Source organism: Marmota marmota, unplaced genomic scaffold (genome assembly GCF_001458135.2).
Source record: "Marmota marmota marmota unplaced genomic scaffold, marMar, whole genome shotgun sequence".
Lineage (NCBI taxonomy): Eukaryota > Metazoa > Chordata > Mammalia > Rodentia > Sciuridae > Marmota > Marmota marmota.
Window position 1 is genome coordinate 31774574 of NW_026000174.1, and position 21314 is coordinate 31795887.

Consider the following 21314-nt stretch of genomic DNA (forward strand, 5'->3'; position numbering starts at 1 on the left):
ACTTTTCTTTCGACACCTACTGCAAATTCCTCATTGGACCAATTTAGAATCACAAGCATAGCATAAAGAGTTTTTTTAAATGTTGTTCAAACTTAAGCAACTTGATCTAGAATAAATCAACACAGGTAGAGAGCCCGAAATAGCAATAGCTGTCACGCCTTGGGATTAGTGCTACGAAGTGCCGTTCCCATTTGTCATGCACAACCTGGAATCAGCCTGTTTCTTCAGTCTCTAAATGAGTAGTAGCTCCCAGATGACTGGGCTCTAGAGTGTGAAGTGGTGGAATCAGCACAGACTTTGTCACCAGGCATGTTTGCACTCCCATGCTGGCCCTGTGCTTTCCTGTGTGATTGAGATGTAATCCTCTCACTTTCTGAAATTAGAGTCCTCAAAGTGGGGCTGATGATAAATACCTCATAATTTTGTTTTGCAGTTGGTATAATAGTAGATTCTCAATAAAAATGATTCCTTATGTCTCCCAAGTCCTTCTCTTCCCCTAGAACACATCCTGTTTTTCAAATACCTTTGTGCAGAAATGCTCTTATTGTCCAAGTGTTGAATTTTGATTAAAAAATAAGGTATATAATTTATATTCAGCATTCCTGATATTCCATCATGGTCACAGATACCCTGCATTAAGAAGCTTTGTTTTGTGTGTACAGAGAGAGAGCCACTGATTGCCAAGGGAAACACCTGACATGAATTTATGGCCCTTTCCCCCATGGGAGAGGAAGGGAGCTCTCCTTGAATGGTTAGTTAGACACCAACTGGTTTGGAATGGTTTATAAAAGTGAGTTTGGTGACCTGAGTTCCTCTGGAACCCTTCAGTTTTCAAATGTCAGAAGATAGATATTTATCACGAGGGTAGAGAAACAAGGCAACTAGAAGCTGTTATCAAAGTTGGAAACCAAGAGCCATAACAAATGAGATTAAAAAGAATAACATTCTGAGCCATTAATTGTAGGAGAATATAGACTTATACATTTAGTAGCCCCTGGAGGCTGGATGGTTTAAGTGTTGGTTGAATTTGAACAAAACAATTATGTTCATGAATTTCTGAAACTTGAACAAAAAGGTTATATTCAATGTATTTTGTTCAGGAATTGGGGAAATGTATATTATAATTTTAGAAAGATTGTAATCCATAGTAATTGAAATGAATGCTTTTCATTCAGGGTAAACTTTTAGGAGAGTCACTTATGGAGGATTTTTTAAAACAAAGTAGATGATAGACATTGTTTTGTACAACACAGTGTTCCTTGTGTGTAAAAACAAAATAAATACTTTATAAATAGAATTCAATATAAGGGTTCTCTTCTGCTTATTAGGGGATTATATCCCTATAAATCTATCATAAATTGAAAATACTGTAAATTGAAAATGCACTTAATTTTCCTAATCCCTGCCAAATACTATAGCTTAGCAACACAGTACAGTGCAGGGCGCCAGTTGTTTACCCTTGGAATCTCATCACTGAGTGGAACTGTGGCTTGCTGCATTGCACACCATCTCAAGAAAGTATCATACAGCTTGTCACTAACCCAGGAAAAAAAATCAAGACTCAAGTACGGTTTCTACTGAATGTGTAATGCTTTCATACCGTAAGAAAGTGAAAAAGTCATTAAGCCATAGCATTGTAAATTGAGGATTATCTGTATAAAGTGTCTTTCAAAAATGTTGTTGATCTACTGGAGGAAACTGATAATATATTCCCTACCTATATTTTTCTACAAAATGTTGACAATCATGACAAGTCCTCATTTAGCTACTGATGCAATTGAGAAAATCATTGACTGAGTTCACTCAAGTGGGACATTGAGATGTAAAACCACTCCTTTAAAAGTCAATTATGAGATTGATTGATGTTTTTTTTTTTTCAACCCAAAGTAATGACATGGTTTTCTTTGAGCTTGTCTTTTATTTTAGACCCTCAAGATTTGAAAACTACCTGTCGTTGATAAATACTGTAAAGAATCAGCAGTCAACCCACATGCTCTTATATAATTAATAGGATTGCTCAGACAGCTTATCTGCTTTAAGTTCTGAAAATCTCTTTATCCTTTATCTGCAGGAACACTAATCACTTGAAAAGGACAAGGATGAAGGAATTTGCTTTAAAGTAGGTTTAGAATTTTTTTTTTTTTTGCATCAATTCTGTTGCTCTCATTTCCTTCTCTTATTTCAACTATTTCCCCTTCAGGTATTTGAAATGGTGTTTTACATCACTGGAACATAAGTGAGTTACTTGCATTTTCTGGAGAGATAAGAATTTCTGAAGTCCTCCTCTGTTTACTCTTTTATTGGGCCCAGGGTGCAGGGAGTTAACTGATTTGAAAACTGGGAAGTGTTGGTCCTGGATTTTCCTCTGTGATCTGGTTAAGTCTTTTAATTGTCGGTCACAGAAATGACTGGCTGCTTTAAGCAAAAGATATTTATTGGAAGGATAGCAAAGGTTCAGAGAATTAGAAAATAGCAAAAACTCAGGTGTGAATATGGGCAGATGCCTTTGTGGAAGCTGCAAAGTAGGAACCCCAGCTACAGAAATAGAATGCAAGACCACCATGAAATGGAGCATCCAATTCCAGGGAGATTGGTTTGAGCGGAACACAAAGATCATTCTTGCGAGGCACTGGTTGGGCCCCCAGTTACAGTCTACTGTGCTGTATCCAGTGTGGAAAATGAAATTCCTGAAGAGGAAATGAAGAAGCGATTTGGGAAAATAAATCGCATGCTGGGTAGATAACTTTGCCCTCTACTGTACTATTACCCGCATCTTTACAGTTGCTTCCAACTGTAAAAATGAATGGAATGTTCTTTCATTTAAGTCTTTGGGGTTAGTTACCATGTCCCAGTGATGTTTCCTTCTATGAATGCCTATAAAACCAATGAACAATAACAGAACAAACAGAAAGAAGATGTTTGTGGACACTGGTGGATTATGTGGCTGTACTTGTTATCTATTGCTACTTAACAGTATTACCACAAACAGCATCTTAAAACAGCATTCCTGTATTATCTCACCATTTCTGTGAGTCAGGAGTCTGGGCAGGGCCTTAGACCCTGGGTCCTTGGCTTAGTGTCTCACAAGGCTGCGATCATGGTGGCAGTTGTTGCTGTTATCTCACCTAAGGCTTGATTTCAGGAAAGATCTGCTCTAAGCTTACTCAGGTTATTGGCAGATTTCCATTCTTGGAGCTAATGGTGGGACTTGAGATTTCAGTCTCTTGCTGGTTGCTGGCAGTACGCAGTCTTCAGCTCCAACAGGCTGCTCACAGTCCATGACCATGGGTTCTCTCACATAATTTGATTCCTTGAAGCCAGCAAGGGACAGAGACTCCAGTGGGTCAGTTTCTATAACTCATCTAATGCAATCACACAACCACACAATCATACACCCCTACCACTTGTACTATAGCCTATTGATAAGAAGCAAGCCAGGTCCCACCCATACTCACAAGAAGGGGATCACACGAGGGTGAGGACCTAGAAGGTGGTGATCGAGGGGAAGCCTCACAAATCTGTCAGAGAGGAAGACTGGGTGGGACAGATAGCATTGCTGCCTCAGCATCTAACATACCTTCTTTCTTCCTGTGCATCTGATTTCTCCCAAAGAGGTTTCTTCACATAGAGAATTGATGAAGGGAACAGAACAGAACCTTGACCTCTATCCTCTCTAGTTGCCAAAGGAGGGGGAATGAGAGCCCCCACCTCCTCAGAGCCATAGCTACAGAAGCAGAATGGCCTTGCATTATTTCTGTAGTTGGGTTGGTGTTTCTTATTGTTCTGTATGAAATTAAACCTAGTAGCTCTATTGAGCTCTTTTGTCTATATAGACCACTGGCAACTTCTCTTTATTGCATGGAAAGGCTTAATCTTTTCATGTCTTTCTTAACTAAGTACCTTAAAAGCAGGGGCCATTTAGCTGGGTGTGGTGGCACATACCTGGAATCCTAGCTAGTACTTGAGAGGCTGAGGCAGAATGATTACAAGTTTAAGGCAACAATGATACCCTGTCTTAAATAAATAAAAAGGGCTGGAGATGCAGCACAGTGGTAGAGTGCCTCTGGATTCAGACCCCAGTAACTAACATACACACACACACACACACACAACCCTGCCCAGGAAAGGCTCTTGTCAATTTTCAAGATGCAGTTTGTCCCATAACAAGCAGATATAGAACACATTGTAGCTCATTCCTTTTCTTGGAAGTTCATGGAGGCATAATATGGAGGAAATCAGGGTCCTTATTGCTGTTCTCCTTTCCCTGGAGAGAGACTATCCAGAAGTGTGGTAGAGAACTGGAGGCAGACCTTCCTCAGTGGGGAGCAGGAGGCTGGGATAGGGGCTAGTCATGCCAGGCTAGGAAGTAGCCCAGCTTCCGCCTTTCATCTCTCATCTCCCTCAGCAGGGTGGGAAGGACATGGGACTTCGCAGGGTGTCCTTGGCCAAGCAACAGCCTCTCCAAAGCCAAGTTTACAATTCTAAACAATATTGAGGGTCACAGGAAGGAAGTGGGGAGAAATGCAGAAACTCTGAATATCAAACTTTGAATATCAAAAGGAACGCAGAATTCTCCTTATCAAGAATCTGCTTCTTAGATTTTTTTTTTTATCCCAACAGTGCCCTAGGTGGCCAAATAAAAATGTTAACTACATTTTAGAAAAGTTTTAATTTGAACAACTTATGATTAAAAATACATTTTATAAATAATTTTCCATAGACTTGATTGAGGATTGTTGCAAACTCTACAAAGACATACTACAACAACAATGGATTAAAGGAATTACAAAAAATATCGCTATAGTCATCCTATGTAAAAATACAACATTATACATTACACAGCCTTGTCTTTGTGCAAAAAGTTTAAGAGAACGCTGTGTTAGGCATATTAAACATTTACTCAAAGGGAAGTAAACTTTAATACAGTTACTTTGCATAATAGTATAGGCACAACTGAAATAATGAATCTTCCCTACCCCAAAGTTAATATACCTTAGTTCAACATTTACTTTTATTTTATAGGACTGATGGCTGAACTTGGCATTATACAATTATATTTGGTTGTGTGTGCATGTATATGTAAGTATGAAAACAAGTATCTGCTTTGACATTGAGGAAAGCCCAATGTATTTACAGTATTTTCAGAGATTATGTTCTTCAAAACAGTCTCTGTACATCTTCTCCATTAAATAACTCTTTAGAAAATTAAATTAAGCCAACGTCTGTCAATTAGTGGACATCCTCTGTTGAGACTTCCAGTTTTCGCTGTGGGACAAAGAGGGCTCCAAAGGTCATTTTATTAGCACCATCAAAATCTATGCAGGATGAGCTGGTTGGCTTGGTTGGTCCACCTGGGGTACGGAAGAAACTTTCGGCTACTAATTGTGACCCTTTGGGTGTCACAGGAATGGGCTGATTGGAAAGAGAGATGGAGAAAGGAGTTAAACACACAGAGATACATATGACCTGCAGACTTGGAAGATGGGACTGGATGGATATGTCATATGTTGGGAAACCAGCATATTCTAAAATTGGCTAGGGAAGCCTGATGAGTTTTATATATTCTCAATAATTTTTGCTAAGGGAAGACAAATCTTACTGGGTTATCTCATGATAACCCCATAATATGGGTCTGGAAAGAAGGTAGGCTTTCAACTCTCATCCTCTCCCTCTCCAAAGAAGGAAAGCAAAAATAAATCTCCTATGATATAAATATATGGGACTTAATAGGTAACTGTGGTGCACAACTGTAATCCCAGGTACCCTGGAGGCCAAGTCAAGGGGATCAGAAATTCAAGGCCAGCTTGGGCAATTTAGTGAAATTCTATCTCAATATAAAATATACAAAGAACTGGGTATGTAGCTCAGTGATAGAGCTCCCCTGGGTTGACTTTCCAGTACTAAAACAAAGAGACAAATTCAAGGAGTAATAAAATTAAAGAGAAACACCCTCACCTGTTGTACCCCTGGCACAGCAACTGATTGTCCATTCTGTTGGTTCTGGCCTGGAACTGGTGAGTCATAGCTGATGGTCCTTCCTTGCTGACAACCTGCATTTTCTGGTATGACACTAACTGATTCTATCCTTGGGGACACAGGAATGGTACTGGTTCCAGGCCCAGGGCTGGCAGACACCTGCATACTGGGGGAGATGAGTCCCAGGTGCTGCAAGGTGAAGTTCATAATGGCTGAGCTTGGGTTCTGGATGGGAATGGGGTGGGTCGAAGCGAGAGCCGGGCTGTTCCCAACAGGAACAGCTGCCACAGAAGTTGGTGAGACCATTAGCTTCAAAGGTGTGACATGAAAAGAGGGAAAATTAACAGCAGAGAGTTCCGAGGTTGTCACTGGAATAACACCTGGGGGAAAAACAGGGGAAGATATCTTAGAAGCACAGGCATTTGAGAAGTTTACAAGGCATAAGTGAACTTGAGACTGGTTCAAGTTTGACTAGTCATTTGCCTACACTCACCTGCGATCGGGGACCTGTAGATCCTGTGGTTCGGGGAAAGTGCACCTGAGTTTTCTTTACTAGACAAAATGGACTCTGCCCCCAGGGATGAGCACTGGGTGAGGGGGATTAGGTATCCTGATGGAAACAGGGTCTAGAAAACAAAGAGGAAGCGTTTAGTCTTACACAAATCCTATAGGAAGAAAAGGGCCATGTGACTCTTCCAGGTTAATATCTATCGGTAGTTGTTTTTCTCATCAAATCAAGCCTCAGGTGGTTTGTTCCTAGAGGACAGTATCCTCCCACCTTTCCAATGCTTGTCCTGAATAATGTAGAGCCTCTGTTTCTTTTTCTTCTTCCTTCCTTCTTTTCGCAGTGCTGGGGATTAAGCCCAAGGATTAAACTAGGCATGAGTTCTACCACTTAACTACATCTTTAACCCTTTTAAAATTTTTTTGTTTTGAGAAAGGGTCTTGGTAAGTTGCCCAGGCTAGCCTTGAACTTGTGATCCTCTTGCCTTTGCTTAGCAAGTAGCTTGAGATGACAGGTGTAGAGCACGGCACCCAGCATCTGTTTCTTGAATGCCATCTGAGCCTGCTTAGGGGTAGGACTCACATAACACTCCACACTGACATCCTAACACCTGCCATCAGGGTTGTTGCTATGATGTGGTGCTGTCAGGACCCAGTTTAATGCAGGTGAACACCACATATGGCACTGCTGGGCCATTACCTGATTGTTCTTGAATTATGTAGAACCATTTCCCAAAGAATATTCTGAGGAACCCTAGTTCCTGGGGACCCAAACAGGCATTACTTGGTTCATGGTCAAATATGTTTGGGAAATAATTAATTAAACAAAGAGAGTTTTCAAGAAACTTTAATGATAGCATGCATTATTAATCTCCAAGTGGGGTATACTGCATGTAGCATTTCCCAGACTATTTGGCAATAAAGTTTTTGGTAAGCTGTTAAGGGACTAATAGTCAAAGAAAACATTTTAAGCAATGTTAAGTCAGAGAAAGGAGTGGCCAAATTATGGTCTATGACCATATCCAACCCTCTTGTTTTTGTAAAGAAAGTTTAATTGGAATACAGCCATGTCAATTCATTTGTCTATTGTCTTTATGGCTGCCCTCCTGCTATAGTGGCAGAATTGAGTAGGTGCAACAGAGACCATATGTCCCCAAACCAAAATGTATTGTCAGGCCCTTTACAGAAAGTTTGCTGACCCCTGATTTAGAACAAAGGAACTGTATGAGTATAGAGTTTTTTCTGGTACTTCTTTGCAGTATTGCTTACTCTGATGATGCCAAGTAGCCTTATATAACATGTAAACTAAAGCACACCAGTTGAAAAATGACAGATGAAAACGAAAACAGATTAATTTCATATTAGAGGCCCAAATATCATTGACCAAAAGCTCCAGGTCAATAATACTCCAAATAGAAAAGGCCCCTGTTTCAGGGTGCATCTACTTCCCACTCTGCCTGTTAGATCGCTCTACCTCACCGAACACAGAGTCTCCATGGGTGGCTGAACTGCCTGAAAAGTCTGCTTTAGCCTCACTGTGCTCCATGCTGACGAAAGCTAAAAAGTAGCTCTTACAAGGAGGGGCCGTCTTTTGTCTTCCTTCAGACCTTTCTTCTCTATGTTGTCAAAACAACAGACCACACTTTGATCTGGCTCTTAATAGGTTTTTTCCTGGGGAACCAGTGAATTCAAAAATCTACAAAGCTGAAAGTATACCACAAGATTTAAATTTTGTTTCTTAGATGCTTGGTAGTGCTCAAAATCATTACTAATTGATTGGTACCTTGAGCTGCAGAAAAAAAAATTAAAAAAATTCAGGGCTGGAGATTGAGCCCAGACTCACACATTCGAGACAAGTCCTCTACCATGACACCACACCCTCAGCCCTAGAGAATTCTTAAGGGGTAGAGCTAGGTCTTTTACACATACATAACTGCTGTTATCTTTAGTCATATTCTCTCAGGCACAAGTTATTATGATTGCTGGTTTAACTCTCTCAAGTCTTCAGTAAAGCCTGTAGGACTCTCATAATAACTATTCGATTTTTAACAAACTACATTTATTATAAAATTGTTTAACCTATAATGGCAATTCTACTTTTCAAAAAGTATCAGATCTTATTAACTTAGCAGAACGAGCAAATTTGTCATATTTCCATTTGAACCGCATCTCTTCTAGCCACAGCCTCCCTCTCACCCCTCTTCCTATCACCTCTGCTTCATCTTTTCTCCTTCTGATCATTCACTAATACATCTGTCCTTATTTGCATACTGTCTTCATCTACCCCCACAACTGCAGATTCTCAGTGAATGTTTGCTGAACAAATGAACACATGAATTTCTTTTTCTTCTGTTCAGTCCATGCTAAAAAGAAATGGTTCAAAATGAAGTCCCAGAGATGAAACAAAAAGAAGCAGGGGACCTACACACTGAAAACATTAATCCTGAATAACTCAGGGAGCAACGGGAGCCCAACATTAAATCATACCCATTGGCCCAGAGAGATTATGGACCTCCCAGAAAATTGAATCAAGGCGGCCTTGTGATTTTCCCCTAGTATGCACATTAAAAGCAAAACGATAATGTGTGAGATAATAGGTGTTTTGAATGGTTTCCACGAAGCTATCCTCAGGGAAGATTTGACAAACTCTAAAGCTTCCTTAATAACAATAGTTACAGATAATGCCCTTCAGCTGATACGATGTCTTAAAAGAATCACAAACCCCTTTATGAATATCATCATGTAATAAATTCATTTAATCCCACAAAAACTGTAATATGGCCATAGGGCAAATACTCAGGAGCTACCACCACCAAAGGCAGGTGCTGGGTTAGATTTGATCCAGAGCATTTTCTACGCAGTAGGTGAGCAGGAAAATTGGTGGAATAAATTCTTTATAGGTGAAGAAAAATAAGACATAGAGAAGTAAAATAACTTGAATTAACAGCAGGAGCAAAATGAAAGATTAACTTCTACTTCTATGTCTAATGGTATTTATTTGATGATAATGTCTTTCATATATAAATGTCCTAAGAGGGGATAATGAGACAATGTAGGTAATAGTAATACCTATGATGCCTGGCATGTGGGTAGGCATTCAATAAATATTCTTTCCTGTACTAATCTCCACCCAGGAAAAAAGTATCTAGAATGTCAATACCTGTAAAAAGCAATGCATCTAATATACCTACAATTTGTCAAGATCAGCTTGACTTTTCTATTTATACAAAATAGAAAAGGTGGTTTAAATTTGAGGTAGAGTAACATTATTTTCTAGGCAACAGATTCCAGTTAAATGATATCAAACAAATATTTGGAAATGACTCAGAAAGCAGGAGTTAGAGGAACCCTAGGCACCCATCCGTTCAGGGTTATGTCTGCTTGTAAATTATTTATGACCTTCATGACAGGTGTTTGCATTCCAGTGTGTGATGGAGAAATGGACTTAAGGACAACCACCTGTGGTGCTTTAAAAAGAGAGTAAGTAATTCCTTCCTCCAAAAGTTAAAAATGGCCCTGCCGTCATCCCAGTCAGGGGCTTAACTGTCTGGGGCCTCATCTGAATTACGGATGCTGAAGAATAGTTCCCTATCTTCTGAAAGACTGCTCTTTGCTCTGATAAATTTCACAAGCCACCAAATTCTTCTCAGTCCCTCACATTTTAAAGCACAATTGGAGGTTTTACTTACTGTGGAGACATTTTCAAGTCCTTTTAGGTCCTCTTTAAATTTTTTTTTGGAACCACTGTCCTCAAGCAGGCTCGCCCTTTTTGAGCCCTTTTCTCCAATCGCCTCCCTGTTTCGGTTCTTTGCCCCTTGTCTGTCTGGTGCTGGCAGCAAGCTTCCAGGTCTGGAGGAGGCACTGGACTTTGTGGCATCTTTGGTGGGCTCACTGGTGGCATCTGTGGAGTCTTTTGATCCAGTAGCTTTAGAGCAGTGGATGGGACAGACTGTTGGGCTCTGCCCTTGGGGTGGCGTCATGGTTTGGGCTTGGGTGGGCTGCAAGTAGATGGCATAGGATGGGCCTGAAGGGGCCTGAGGTAGGATTACAGGCACTGCTGGTGACAATGGGCTAGGAATTAGGGGGACCACTCCCAGGGGCTGGATGAGGGATGGTGTCGTCAGCTCCAGCTCAGCATTCATTGGGGTGTCCAGAGGGGTCCCTGTTTTGCTGTGCGCAGATCTTGCTAGCTGTACTTTCACTGTCTTTCTGGGTTCACTAAAAGATAAGATTTAAAACATGACACAATGGAAATACATTTTTATCTTAAATGTCCTACCATTTTGAGCCTGAGGTTGAAGCCGCAATTCTATGAACCTGGTCATATTTCCTGTAATGACTGAGTAGGAGATAGGGAAATGATTATCTCTTCATTTTCTAAGGTGAGTGACTATTCTCACATAAAGTAAGCAATTCTATTAATGCAATGCAAAAATAATCCATCCTGTTCCTAAAGAGTATTGCCAACCTACCTTGATTGCTCTTCTAACTGCATTTTGCAAATAGCCGCAAGCTGAGCCATTTTACTCGGGAAGGATGTAGAATTCTGAGAACTCTCAGCTGGTGAAACAAAAAGGAGGAGAAGGTGGGTAAATCTAAAGAATAAATGTTCAGGCAAATGAAACCTCACTGAAGTCAAAGGAACAGCCCCTGCCCCAATATTGCATGGCAGCTAAACAATAAGCACAGGGTACCAGGAATTTAACCCAACGGTGCTTTACCACTGAGCCACATCCCCAGCCTTTTTTATTTTGTCAGTTTTGAGACAGGGTCTTGCTAAATTGCTTAGGGCCTAAGTTGCTGAGGCTGGCCTCAAACTTGCAATCCTCCTGCTTCAGCCTCCTGAGTCACTGAGATTACAGGCATTTACCACTGCACCTGGCTACAAATTACTTTTTATTCATGAATTCATATATAAATTAGGCTTATGAGTTAGAGGAGTTGGACATATGGATATTGAAACAATTCTTTTAACACTTATTGCAAGGATCTAGTAAGCTAAAAGCAATCAGATAAAAAGGAATTCTTCTATCGTAGTCCTGATATTATGGAAAACATACCTTTGTTGGTCTTGACAGGGCTACTGGGAGCAGAATTTATCTTTCTCCGATCATTCTCTATACTCTTCACCAGTTTGATAAGAGATGGGTGTCGAGTAAAGTTTGGTTTCCCGCGTGTGGAAAAGAGGTTTTTGGCACAGTTCTCTTTTGCAGACCGCCTTACCTCCGAATCAGAGGTGGCAAAAGGAATGACTGGACTGGAGCCTGAAATGGAAAAGTTCAGTGTATTAAAGTACAGGTGGTTTGGCTTTCTTGTGATATGAAATAAAGGTGGCAACAGTTATAGAATACAGACAATGTGCTACTATTCCATAATGTATCAATGAATTTATACCTTACAGCCCTCCCTCAATGTCCCAGGGCATTGTTTCCTGAATCCCTCTCAGACACCAAAATTTATGGATGCTCAAGTCCTTTACATAAAATGCCATAGTATTTGCATATAATCTATGCACATCCTTCTGGATATTTTTAATCATCTATAGATTACTTATCCAATACAATATAAATGCTATATAAATATTTGTTATACTATATAACTATACTATATTTGGTGCAGTAATTTGGTATGAATTTCCTATATTGTTTGGGAGATAATGATAAAGAAACCATCTACACATGTTCAGTACAGACAAAAAATTATTTTTGAATATTTTTGACCCATAATTGGTTGAATCCCTGGATGTGGAACCTGTAGATACTGAGACTGTACCTTACAACAAGTGGTGTGCTAGAATATAATCATTATTGATTTTTATGTTTTTAGTGCATGAAAAAATTGTGTGTCTTATAATGAGTGGTGTGTTAGAGTTCATGAAATACAGTGATCCTCACATGAGGTCCAGGAGGCAGGTATTTCTAGGGAAATGCATCCCTGTCAGAGATCGGAGCACAGACACACAGATTTTAACCCACGACTCCAGGTCTCTCAGCTGGCATTGACTCTCCTGGTCAGTGTGGCCCCAGAGCCTTTATTCCAAATTCTTGCACCAAAAGACCTCTCCTTGAGATCACAGCCAAAATTATAAGAAGCCTGCAAAGGCAAAGTCATTTCACAGGGAGGAAAGTGAGTCTTAGAGAAGTAACTTGCCTGAAGTCGCACAGCTATTGAGTGGCAGAGCTGGGACTACAACCTAGGTCTCCCTCTCCTTTCATGGCCCATGTTCCTGCTATTTTCCAGTGGTTCTGGGATGTGAGGGTGATTTGGCTGTGACATTTGTCACCCCATTCATCACCAGGTTTGATTAAGCTGATCTGGTGGCTAGGTAGGTGACCCTTCCTCCCTCACTGCTCCATATACATCCCTTCTGAAGCTTGGTCAAAGAGGGCAACCTTGCCTAATAGAGAACGGTTCTTTAGTCAAGGGCATATGAGTAGCTGTACTTCCCTGCTAGAACTCCAAAGGTCTCAAGGTCCAGCAGTTTTGGATGAGGATCTTTGGTAGAATCCAAAATGTAAGGTCAGCCTCACAGAGTTGAAAGGAGAACTATTTCTACATTGAAATCAGAATACATTAATTTCATATTCTTTTTTTTTAACTTTTTTTTTTCGTTGTAGTTGGACACAATACCTTTATTTATTTTTATGTGGTGCTGAGGATGGAACCCAGTGCCTTGCACATGTTAGGCAAGTGCTCTACTGCTGAGCCATAACCCCAGCCCCTACTTTCGTATTCTTGATGTACAAGTCTTGTTGTGGTCACTGAACAAACATACATACACAGCAGTAGTACTGTATGTTCTGTGGTGCCTTAAATTTATCAAATCCTTTCACACACAAATTCTACTTCCTGTACACAGGGTGGGAGGGTGGTTATAGACTTCAGGTTGCTGATGAAACCAGTAGCCAACTTTCTACACTAGCACTCATCTTTGTTTTGTTTAACTATTTATTTATGACCTTTTTCATGTGGGGTGTGGGTAGGAAGGGGAAGGGAGAATCTATCCAGATGTGCATTAATTCAAAAAAGAAGCAAAGAATGAAAGAAAAGTACATACCACTGGTATTTGGACTGATTTCTGGGCCTGTCCATTTAAAAGCTGGTTTTCGACCTCTTTCCTCTGTAACATGAACTTTCTTGATAAGATCCAGGCTACTCAGAACGTTAGCTATATCATACAACCTCCTAATTTTTGCTAGGAAAAAAAAAAAGCATATATGCCACTTAATAGAATAATGAAAGATTAAAGGATTTTGCTTCCTAAGAAATTCATGTATATTTTAAGAGCTATCCCAACCATCAATGTCAGATAGAAACATCTAACTCCTTTTAAGTTATTCTAGTGATATTGCTTTAATTAAAACAAAAGAGTAGTTTTGAATATTTAAAAGACAGTTACTGCTGGCCCTGAATTTTGAAATGACAACAGTACAAGTTGCAAAAGGAAAAATAACTTGATGAGATCACCCTACTTATGAAAAAAATCAGCAATCCTCAGAAACTTCTAAAGAGAAGAATTTTATGAACAAATGGAAATATAGCATCAGTGTATTGTTTTGCTTTTCTACATGTGATGGTTTATAATAAGATTTATTTAATATCATAAACATGGAAAATTCTGTACCCAACAAAATTTGTAAATTTTTAGGTCATCCTTATATGTAAAGACAGATTTGTTAATTCTACAAATCTCATGTATTTTATTAAAGAGTTTTGCTACAATACAATTCTCTGTTCCCTTCCATCTTGATAGTATAAAAAATTATAAATCAATTCTCCTTCATAGCCATGCCAGAAGGTTCTGAATTTCCTGGAGATTCAGCAAATTACACATCTGCAGTTCCTGGAATAGCTTCCAAAACTGTGACTAACCAGTCAAATAGCTGAATACCATCAGGTGACTCAGAAAAAGCAGGCAACCCACCAGTAGTATCAGTATGCTTTCTCAAGCTGTAGGCCTCCCAAGCCAATTTGCCAGCATTATCACCTTTATTCTCTATGTAATTTGGTCTTTATACAGTATCAATCCTGAATATACTTCCATAGGAGTATGACTACTTTACAGGATGGGAAGCTGTTTCTGTATGGGAGCTCTCATGCAATCACCACTGCCTGAGGTTACTTGGGGGCGATTTTTCCCCACCAGACAGCCAGGGCCCATACAGAGTGGCCCACATCCAGGCCAGCCCCTGAGAAAGATACACATCTGTTGACCACTTCTTCTTTCCATATCTTCTCTCTACTCTTTCTCCACAAGGAGGTTTCTGCAATGAAGGCAGAGCTTTGTGTCAGGAACCGAATCTATGGTCCCTTTCAAACTGACAGCAGGTAATCTAAGATCCTTCTTTCAAATGCCATCCGTACTGCAGGTCACTTCAGGGGACAATTTTCTAAACTAAATATACCCTTGTATTTCAGCATCAGTGGAAAGAGCAGAGATCTAGGGTCTGATCCTACTTTACAAATTATTGCTCATTTAGACCCCAGACAGTACAAATTCTACTTACGTAAAATAGGGACAATGTTATAGTATCAGATGAAGCAAAAGTGTCAGACAAATAAGAATAGTTAAATATATATATCTTTGAATCCTGCAGTTTAGCTAAAGCAGTACCATCACAGATCCTGGGGAGAAGTGAAAATTTTGAAGCATAACTAGACATGTATATGCCCAATACATTTGGAAATCAATTGGTAACTCAGACTGTATGGATAGGTCCAAAATTCCCTGGTAGTCATGACACTTACTTTTAAACTTGCTTTTATCCAAATCTTCCACATGGTCCTCCCCAATTAAAATCTTGGCAGCAATTTCTAGGCTTACTATCTGAGGCGTTGACACCAGAAACAGCATCACAAATTTCTGGCTCATCACTCTTAAGGACTTGTCTTTGCGGCTGTTTACAGAAGCTTTGGAGAAGGATGAGGATTAGAGAATTAAAATTCATGAAGGGACAAGTGACTTCTAAAGTAGCAAGGCTAAAAATACCACCACCTGATCTTCCAGCTGACAACTGCAGTATTTTAACATTCAAAGCTGCAGTAGCTAATTTAGAGCAATGTTCTCTGTGGGGTCTCTTCTTGAGACCCACGAAAAGTACCATGCAGCCTGGGCTTTTCAGTACCATTTCTTACCTGCCCGAAATTCCACTCCAGGGAGCTCGACAAAACACATGTCCGGGTGTCCATTTTGGCCAGTGTTTGATTTGATGATATGATCCTCTATACTGTAACTCTTGATAAAGTCAAACTCTTGTTCATATTCTTTCTTTTTGATCATCATAATCTGCTCCGCGTACTTATTCTCTTCCCCGACACTCTTTAGAGTCCCAAGAGTTTTATTGAGATTATGTCGCCCATGCCACGTGTACCTGTTTTTGGCGAGGCGACTCACCATGTGCAAACTCTCTAGTACATTCACGATATCGTAAATTCGTCGACGCTCAACATCTACAAAGAATGCACAATTGTATGTTATTAGGATTATACTTTTATAATGTGTTTAGAATTTAAGAATCATTTATTCTATATATTTTTGTCAGAAGGTTCTGGATAATGTGATTTTATTTATTGGAGGCACATACACTTAACAAACAGTGCAAAGGTGAGAAAGACATGTCCCTGCTCTCGAAGGGTACAAATAAGTTAATACAAATTAGGAAAGCAACAACTATTGAGGGCCTAAAATGTGCCATACAGCTCCAGGAAATTTTTGTCCTAACCTATGAGGTAGGTTTTATTATCTGTACTTTAATGATGAGGATCAAACCAGTTAAGTAATTCCCTCCAAAGAACAGCCAGGAAATGGCAAAACTAAGTTTCTAATATTCTAGATCCCACACCTTCTAACCCATTTATTCTACCACCCTTAACACACACACACACACACACACACACACCCAGCCTGTTTATAACAATAATGTGATAGGTACAAAGCATTGAGATTTCAGAAAAGTGCAGAAACCATGATGTGGTTTTTAAAAAAATCCACATAAAAAAACTGAAAAGTATATTCCTTTTTGGGTCTAATTTTGCCTACATTCCAGCTATCATATGAGTAATTCTTTGACTCTCATAATTCTAGTTAACTTGAGTTATAAGTATTCTACAATGTTAGGATTCTCTTTGTTCTGGAATTTTACTTTTAGTATTGATTTAAGTTCAAATATTGGATGAAATCTAGTCTTTCAGGGAAAGTGCTTAAAAATCTATTTCAAAAAGGCTGCCCCCTAGTGGCCTCTTCTTGTTCCTTGGACCTGCAGGATAAGTCCACTGGGCCTGAGGGCCTCAGTCCTGAGCTGTTCCTTCTGCCTGGAATCCCTTCTCCCAGATGTTCTCATAGCTCTCTGTCTGGCATCTTTCAAGTCCTGACTCAGATGCCACCTTCTCAATTAGCCTGACCTGACCACTTAATTTAAAATTGCAAAGCACACCTCCACAATTCCTGGTCCTCTTACCCTGTCGTAGAATGCAGGTTTCTCATAGAAGGGATTTTGCCCTTTTTTGGTCACTGATGTATCTCAAGCTCCTTCGACGTTGCCTGGCACATACTAGCTGATCAACAGATGTCTGCTGAATTAAAGAGCACGTACTACCCAGCTAGACATATTCATTAATTCATGAAATGTGATATTTATAAACATGTGTTAGAAGAGCAAAATTTTCTTTATGGAGTGATAGAATAGGATATCTCTTCAAGTTTTAGATGAAGATATTTACACAACTCCAAAGAGATCCCATATTTGCCACAGACCCTTTTTTTTATCTCTAACTAGCTTTAGGTCTATGAAGAGTAGAGCAAAAGGGTGTATAACACAGTAACTCCTGGAAACACAAAATATTCTGAAAACTCATCAGTCCTCAGACTAATGGTGGCTGAGTGGCAGCGCTTACACAAACCCTGGTCCCACTCACAGGAGCTGGCCTTTACTTTTAACTGTGAAGACATCTAACCTTCAAGGACAGGGCCAAGGTGAAAGTTCAGAGTTGTATCTGCTTTTGAAACAGATTCAGAGACAACCTACCTGCTTCTAAGATTCACTGAAATTAGAAACTATTCACCTTTATTCCTTAATTAAGAGGACTTTGAGACTTACAATTTCCCTGTTACCTTATTTGTGTCCATTACAAACACTGGCTATGTAACCATGCATTTGCAGGAGTTAAATCCATGAAATTATTTTAATTATTAACCATTTCAGTAAACTCTTTGCATACTTACTAAGTTCTTCTGCTACTTCATCAAGACAGATGTCATTATTTACAGCAGGGTTGGGATAGTCAGGATATCGTGCTAAGAACTTATGACACAATAATCCTAAACTTTTCTCTTTTCGACTTGGTTGGGATTTCTCATATTCATCTCCAGATAAGTGTTCCTATGAAAGGAAAAGGTAAATAACATCTCATTCTGAGATAATGTTTGACAGATTTATTAAGGGCATCTGTGTTTGATGACTAACACCATTTATCTACATGCTTAGCTTGGACAGCTGCGAAGTTTGAGATGGAAGAAAAAGTGGGGTGGGGAAGGGGGACCCAGTAGAATACTTGGCAAATCTGAAAGGGAAGCCTGAAATAAAAATCACTCAAAGGTTCACAATTCCCAGTGGTTGATGGGGTTCAAACCTTTCTGATGCTCTGGGATTTATTATGAACAGCCTGAGGATAGTGATCTTCATATTTTCAATATTTCTGCAGAAGATCCAAACCCCCCATTAATCCCCAGTCTCTACTGGCCCTCTGAAAACCTACATGTAAACAGTCTTTGGCCTCAGGTAATCCATTTCTGTTGTCAAACAATCCCCTTCTCTGATCTCTGTCCCGGATCTCAGGGCTCACAGCACTGATGAGCATTTTCAGATTGGCTGTTGGTGTCCATGGCTCTCCCTGGGACACTTCCTTGGGCTTGGTGGGTGTGGTTAAAGGGCCAAAGTCAGGCTGGATCTCGGCCAGTGCTATATTCACCTTTGTGGATTCTTTGAGGGGTGTTTTCATCAGTCCCCTTTTATGTGGCTCAAAAAAGAGATTTTCCTGGTTCAAAAGAAGTAAATAGTTAGATCCATTGTAGAATAAGATTTATCAGATGGCTTTTGACTAAAAATCATACAATGAATAGAATATTGCTAAGGAAAAAAATCTAATGAAATCAAAGTTGATTAAGGAGTATATTACAATGATCATTTCACACCTACTGTCTGTTCTAATAAATTTTCCACTTTCAAGTTTGCAAAAAGCATGGATTCAAATGCTTTCATCTTATGTTCCAAGAATAAAAAAAAAAAAAAAAAGAAACTTGATTAGGACTTATAACTTTTTAACTCTATTTTGAAATAATTTTAGATTTAGAGAAGAGGTGCAAAGGTAGTTTAGAGAGTTCCCATATATCTCTACTCATCTTTCCCTAACAGACCTGTTAATTTTAAATAATCCCAAACAGTATTATAAGTAAGCCTCCAAGGCAGAAACCATTTTCCAGCTAGCATAATGGCTACACTGGGTGCTGCATGATGATTAAACAAAACTGACATGGAAGAGAGCCAAGCAGACAGAGGTGAGAGGTAGCATATAGTCAGAAATCCAGAGAATCTGTGAAATCCAGAGTGCCTAAATGCAGGTTTTCTGACCAGAAAAATTCAGATCCACCCTTCCACTTTACAGATGAAGAAAATGTGGCTTGTTCACAAATAAAGAATAATAAAGACTGTGTTCCTTCCTCTTTCAGACACCAGGTACTTTATACATTGCTCCTAGCTGTATCTATTTTAAAGAAAATACTTGAAATGGCAATATATGAAAGAACAGGGAGAACTACTAACTCCTCAATAAACTTTGGGAACACGGAAGGTACTGTTGTTACATGTCTGAGACGCCTAAGGATTTATTAAGTGCTTTCCATATGTATTTTCACTGAATTTTGCATTCCTATTTAGCAGAAGAGGACACAAGGCTGAAGGTGGTTACACAGCACAGGAATCTGGACCTTCTCACTCCATGTATGGTGTTCCCACATGGCGATTAGTATGATGGATCTAGGCGGGGACTCCTTGCCAGCATGTGCACTCATGAGGTACTGACCTACAGATGGAGTTTTGCTAAAGACTACTGCTCTTTGCTTCACACTGCCAAGAACAATATTAATTCTCTTATTTAACATTTAAAGCTTTTAGTAAAGTTTCAGTTCACTTTTTTTAACCTATCAGTAGCTAGACACCAGTGGGATACTCCTATTGACAATTCCTCTGTAATTTTCCAAAATATTTACTCATGGACAGAATTTGGAGCCCTAATAGTTAAAGAAGCTGACAATTAATAAAAAAATTATAAACAAATCCAATATCAAATTATGTTAAATACCCTTTCTGAATTCCAATTGCTTAAGAATCCTCAGAAATTTCATAATGTACTAACAAATTTTATTGTATTCTTAAAAATACCTTTTCTCTTTGTAACTTCCATAAAACCATTAAAATAGAAAGATTACTTTAACCATGGGCAATCCTACCCTTCTTCAAAACTTAAAAATTTCCTTCCTTCTGGGTTTTTGCAAAAGCTAACTAACCAAAAAGGGTTGATGTCAATAAGGCAGAGGAGAATGAAAAATTAAACAGTTCAGTCATGATGATAATGCAAATTTAAAACTGCAACAATGAATGCCAAAGCTACAAAGTACCTTTTCGTTCTCCATTCGGCTAATTTTTCATACATTTAGTGTTTCTTTTAAAATGAAAAATCTGTAGTTCCTCCCCAAATCCTGATGGTTCCAGTAGTCCAATCAATTCTATTAAAATTTTTAATATCCTTAAAGAAAAAAAGGAAATAGAAAAAAAATTAGAGAAAATATGCACCAGTAGATTTGCTAAAAATTCCTTCACCTTCAGGGACACAAGAGGCCGCCTAAACAAAGAGTTACAAAAAATGACAAACTGGATTTATATTTTATTCTTGATCTCCAGAAGAGATAGCCCCACCACGGTGTAGACAACTCCAACATCAATAGATTTCTTCGTAAAAACCATCTTCTGTCATGAGCTTTCAAGTAACCCACAAAATTCCCAGTGACAGCTCTTTGCCATCTTTAGAGAAGGCATTCTACCGGGCCCCAAGTTCACTAGCAAGCACCCACCTGTCCACAGATCAGGGCTCCGGACTGAGCATACGAGCCCAGGTTCCGGCTGAGCACACAGGACCCCAAGTTTCTGGACACGAATCTGCATCTAGATGCCCGAATTTCTCTCCTTGCACATATGTGCACATGCTCAGCAGTAGTCTTGGGGCGCTGCGATATGGAACTTCCAAATTCAGTACCTAAGCTCTAAGGGTACTGCTGGGCATTTAAAGAGCGCCTTCTGGTTAAGACTCTTTTCCTTTTAATAGACTTCCTTAAAGATGCAGAGTTGTATGTATTCGCTATTCGGGTGGCTGGTTCACACCACGATGCTCAACTCCATTGAGGAAGGCTGCGTTTGCTCAGTCAAACTACCAGGTACGGTCATCCAGCCCGCCACCCGCTCCGCGCGCAGAGTACTTCCCCCTCCTGCAGACCAACAGCACCTCCCCTGGAGGCCGCCCTGCTCGCCGCCAGCCCGACAGTTCCCGGACCGCATCCTCCTGGTTTCCAGAGCAACGATTCCCGTCCAATCGGAGGGACAGCTGCGGGCCTACGATTGGTTGACGGTCCCAGGGGCGGGGCCGGACCTTCCGCCTTCGATTTAAAAATTTGGCGCGGAAAGCCCGACCGTGGCCGGCACCGCCCCTTAGCTGCGCGGGGCTTGAGCGCGGGCAAACCCGCGCCCGGAACCACGGCATCCCCGCCCCTCCCCCTCGCTCGCCCC

The 21314-nt window shown here is 40.0% G+C and overlaps 1 protein-coding gene and 1 long non-coding RNA gene across 9 annotated transcripts in view; one reads left to right on the plus strand and one right to left on the minus strand.

The window, feature by feature from the left end:
- LOC125612079 overlaps window positions 1-21314 on the plus strand; it is an 83581-nt gene that overhangs the window by 14972 nt on the left and 47295 nt on the right. For 4 of the 7 annotated variants that reach the window (XR_007342376.1, XR_007342378.1, XR_007342377.1 and 1 more), the window contains exon 1: window positions 18523-19549. This is a non-coding gene — a long non-coding RNA (uncharacterized LOC125612079). Of the gene's footprint in view, window positions 1-18522; window positions 19550-20855; window positions 20966-21314 lie in introns of those variants that run through there. The other 3 variants (XR_007342380.1, XR_007342379.1, XR_007342381.1) reach the window with 3 other exon arrangements.
- E2f8 (E2F transcription factor 8) overlaps window positions 4651-21314 on the minus strand; it is a 17592-nt gene continuing 928 nt past the window's right edge. The window contains exons 1-13 of one of the 2 annotated variants that reach the window (XM_015477699.2): window positions 20606-21008; window positions 20153-20280; window positions 18235-18513; window positions 17702-17858; window positions 15616-15930; window positions 15229-15390; window positions 13538-13675; window positions 11541-11744; window positions 10953-11040; window positions 10170-10698; window positions 6470-6602; window positions 5956-6356; window positions 4651-5412 (exon numbers count right to left, since the gene is read on the minus strand). In XM_015477699.2, the coding sequence (XP_015333185.1) occupies window positions 5230-5412; window positions 5956-6356; window positions 6470-6602; window positions 10170-10698; window positions 10953-11040; window positions 11541-11744; window positions 13538-13675; window positions 15229-15390; window positions 15616-15930; window positions 17702-17858; window positions 18235-18513; window positions 20153-20167 (2604 nt within the window). In that variant the 5' untranslated portion in view covers window positions 20168-20280; window positions 20606-21008 and the 3' untranslated portion in view covers window positions 4651-5229. Of the gene's footprint in view, window positions 5413-5955; window positions 6357-6469; window positions 6603-10169; window positions 10699-10952; window positions 11041-11540; window positions 11745-13537; window positions 13676-15228; window positions 15391-15615; window positions 15931-17701; window positions 17859-18234; window positions 18514-20152; window positions 20281-20605; window positions 21009-21314 lie in introns of those variants that run through there. The other variant, XM_048788467.1, reaches the window with a different exon arrangement.